General features: G+C 42.2%; 1 protein-coding gene across 1 annotated transcript; it reads left to right on the top strand.

Annotated features, from left to right (window-relative positions):
- The first annotated feature begins 1,172 nt into the window (after positions 1 to 1,172).
- On the top strand, positions 1,173 to 1,682 carry LOC109222780 (defensin-like protein 1). Its single transcript, XM_019387096.1, has one exon. It carries the CDS (start codon positions 1,192 to 1,194, stop codon positions 1,456 to 1,458), a length of 267 nt encoding a protein of 88 aa, XP_019242641.1. The 5' UTR covers positions 1,173 to 1,191; the 3' UTR covers positions 1,459 to 1,682.
- The last annotated feature ends 117 nt before the right edge of the window (positions 1,683 to 1,799 follow it).

Raw genomic sequence — 1,799 nt, 5'->3', positions numbered from 1 at the left:
CCAGGTCTTTCCCTTCCCATCTACATTCAGCCCTCACCCGGTCTAGGCAACCGGGAGTGATTAGACTAATATACTCCGATGCCGGTTCGCCACGGCCCGGGACCGATGATGGGTTTTCAACCTGGAAGTCGGCAGATACCGAGCAACCAGTCGGTGTGAATGCTTTCAATGGGGGTTCTAGTGCATGTTCATCAGATCTAGCAGGGCTCGCGGCCAAGCTTGGTCTAGAAGGAACACTTTGTGAAGTTTTCGCCATTTCTTAAAGCTTTACGAAGAGATGAAAAGAAAATACAACCAACGCAGAAGTTGAGAAAGATAGGAAATGTTGAACCAGGAAGGGTCGTTTATACTTTTTCCATGAGGCGGTGGCACGAATCACGAAGCCACAGACACGAAGCGACAGATAATTAAGAGAAGCATTAAATGCCTGCAGCAGGCGTGGTCAGAGCACTCGATGGCTTTTTCGCCTGGCGTATGGCCATACGTCACGGGCATCACGTCACCGGTCATATCGTTTATTATCATTACTCTCTAATAAACGAGGGGACTATCTGTATTGGGTGATACCCTTTTTTGCTTGAGCCCGACCGGGTTGGGTCCGGTCCGGAGCAAGTCGGGGCCATCGAACCCGACCTGGATGCAAGGTAGAACGACGGCCACGTCTACAACCGAGGTCGAGTCATTTCGAGACCGTTACAGAGCTCGATATGAGTCACCACCGGATGGAGAAACACAGAAGGTCGGAAGCCGGACTCGTAACGGATAACCAAGCGTCGCCGGATATCTCGCCCAAACGTGATTTTCTCAACCACTTCAGGCCATTAAGGCGTAATTACAGGGATCCACGGCGTAATCAATTGACCTACCTTATTTTTACCCTTAATCAGAATGTATAAAAGGGGATCTCTCTAAATTCTGAGAGGCACGAAGGACAATCGTTCTAAGCAATATTATATTCTGCGATTATTTACTTTAACAGCAATTGTTGAGTCTTTATCTTTTTTTTTTCTCAACCTAAACCTTTTGTATCTTTTAGTTCACGGATCCTTAAAACCCCATATAAATTCAATTGTTATCCGGATTTGAGGGTAAACATACTGTAAATTAATACTGTTACTGTAAATTAATATTGTTAGTGTGTACGAGTTAAATACCTCATAAAATTTTAGTTATACTTATAAGTGCTTTTGAATGATTGTAGAGGTGCAAGCTAAGAGTACTTGCAAAGCAGAAAGCAATACATTCGAGGGATTCTGCGTTACCAAACCACCATGCAGAAGAGCTTGTCTCAAGGAGAAATTTACCGATGGAAAATGTAGCAAAATCCTCAGAAGGTGCATTTGCTATAAGCCATGTGTATTTGATGGGAAGATGATCAATACAGGAGCTGAAACTTTAGCCGAGGAAGCAAACACTTTGGCTGAAGCTTTGCTTGAAGAAGAGATGATGGATAACTAATTGGCGATTAGAAGAAATTAAGGATGAAGTGTCACACATAATAAAGTGCTGCCTTTCTTATAAGTGTAGCTAATGTTGTGTTCTTATTGGCTTTTAATAGCCTTTTTTTACACTTTAAATAAGTGTGGTACGTCAATCCTTTGTGCAATCTTGTACTAAGTTTATTTGTGTACTTTTATGAAAATGACCTTCTATGGTCTATGGTTAAGTTATCCATTTTGCTAGCTTTCCTGTTTTTATTTTCTCCTTTTTTCAATAATCTTTTATAGTAGTAGCTACCAAGGGAGTTTTGGAGCACCGGTAAATTTATCTTCATTTTGCTAGCTTTCGAGCCGTGGAAG

This window comes from Nicotiana attenuata, unplaced genomic scaffold (genome assembly GCF_001879085.1).
Source record: "Nicotiana attenuata strain UT unplaced genomic scaffold, NIATTr2, whole genome shotgun sequence".
In the NCBI taxonomy this organism is placed as follows: domain Eukaryota; kingdom Viridiplantae; phylum Streptophyta; class Magnoliopsida; order Solanales; family Solanaceae; genus Nicotiana; species Nicotiana attenuata.
Note: the sequence above shows the minus strand (reverse complement) of the source record. Positions and strands in the feature narration are given on the sequence as shown.

What these genes read in the sequence shown, in the direction of transcription:
- LOC109222780 (XM_019387096.1), top strand. Translation starts at nt 1,192, where the DNA reads ATGATTGTAGAGGTGCAAGCTAAGAGTACTTGCAAAGCAGAAAGCAAT.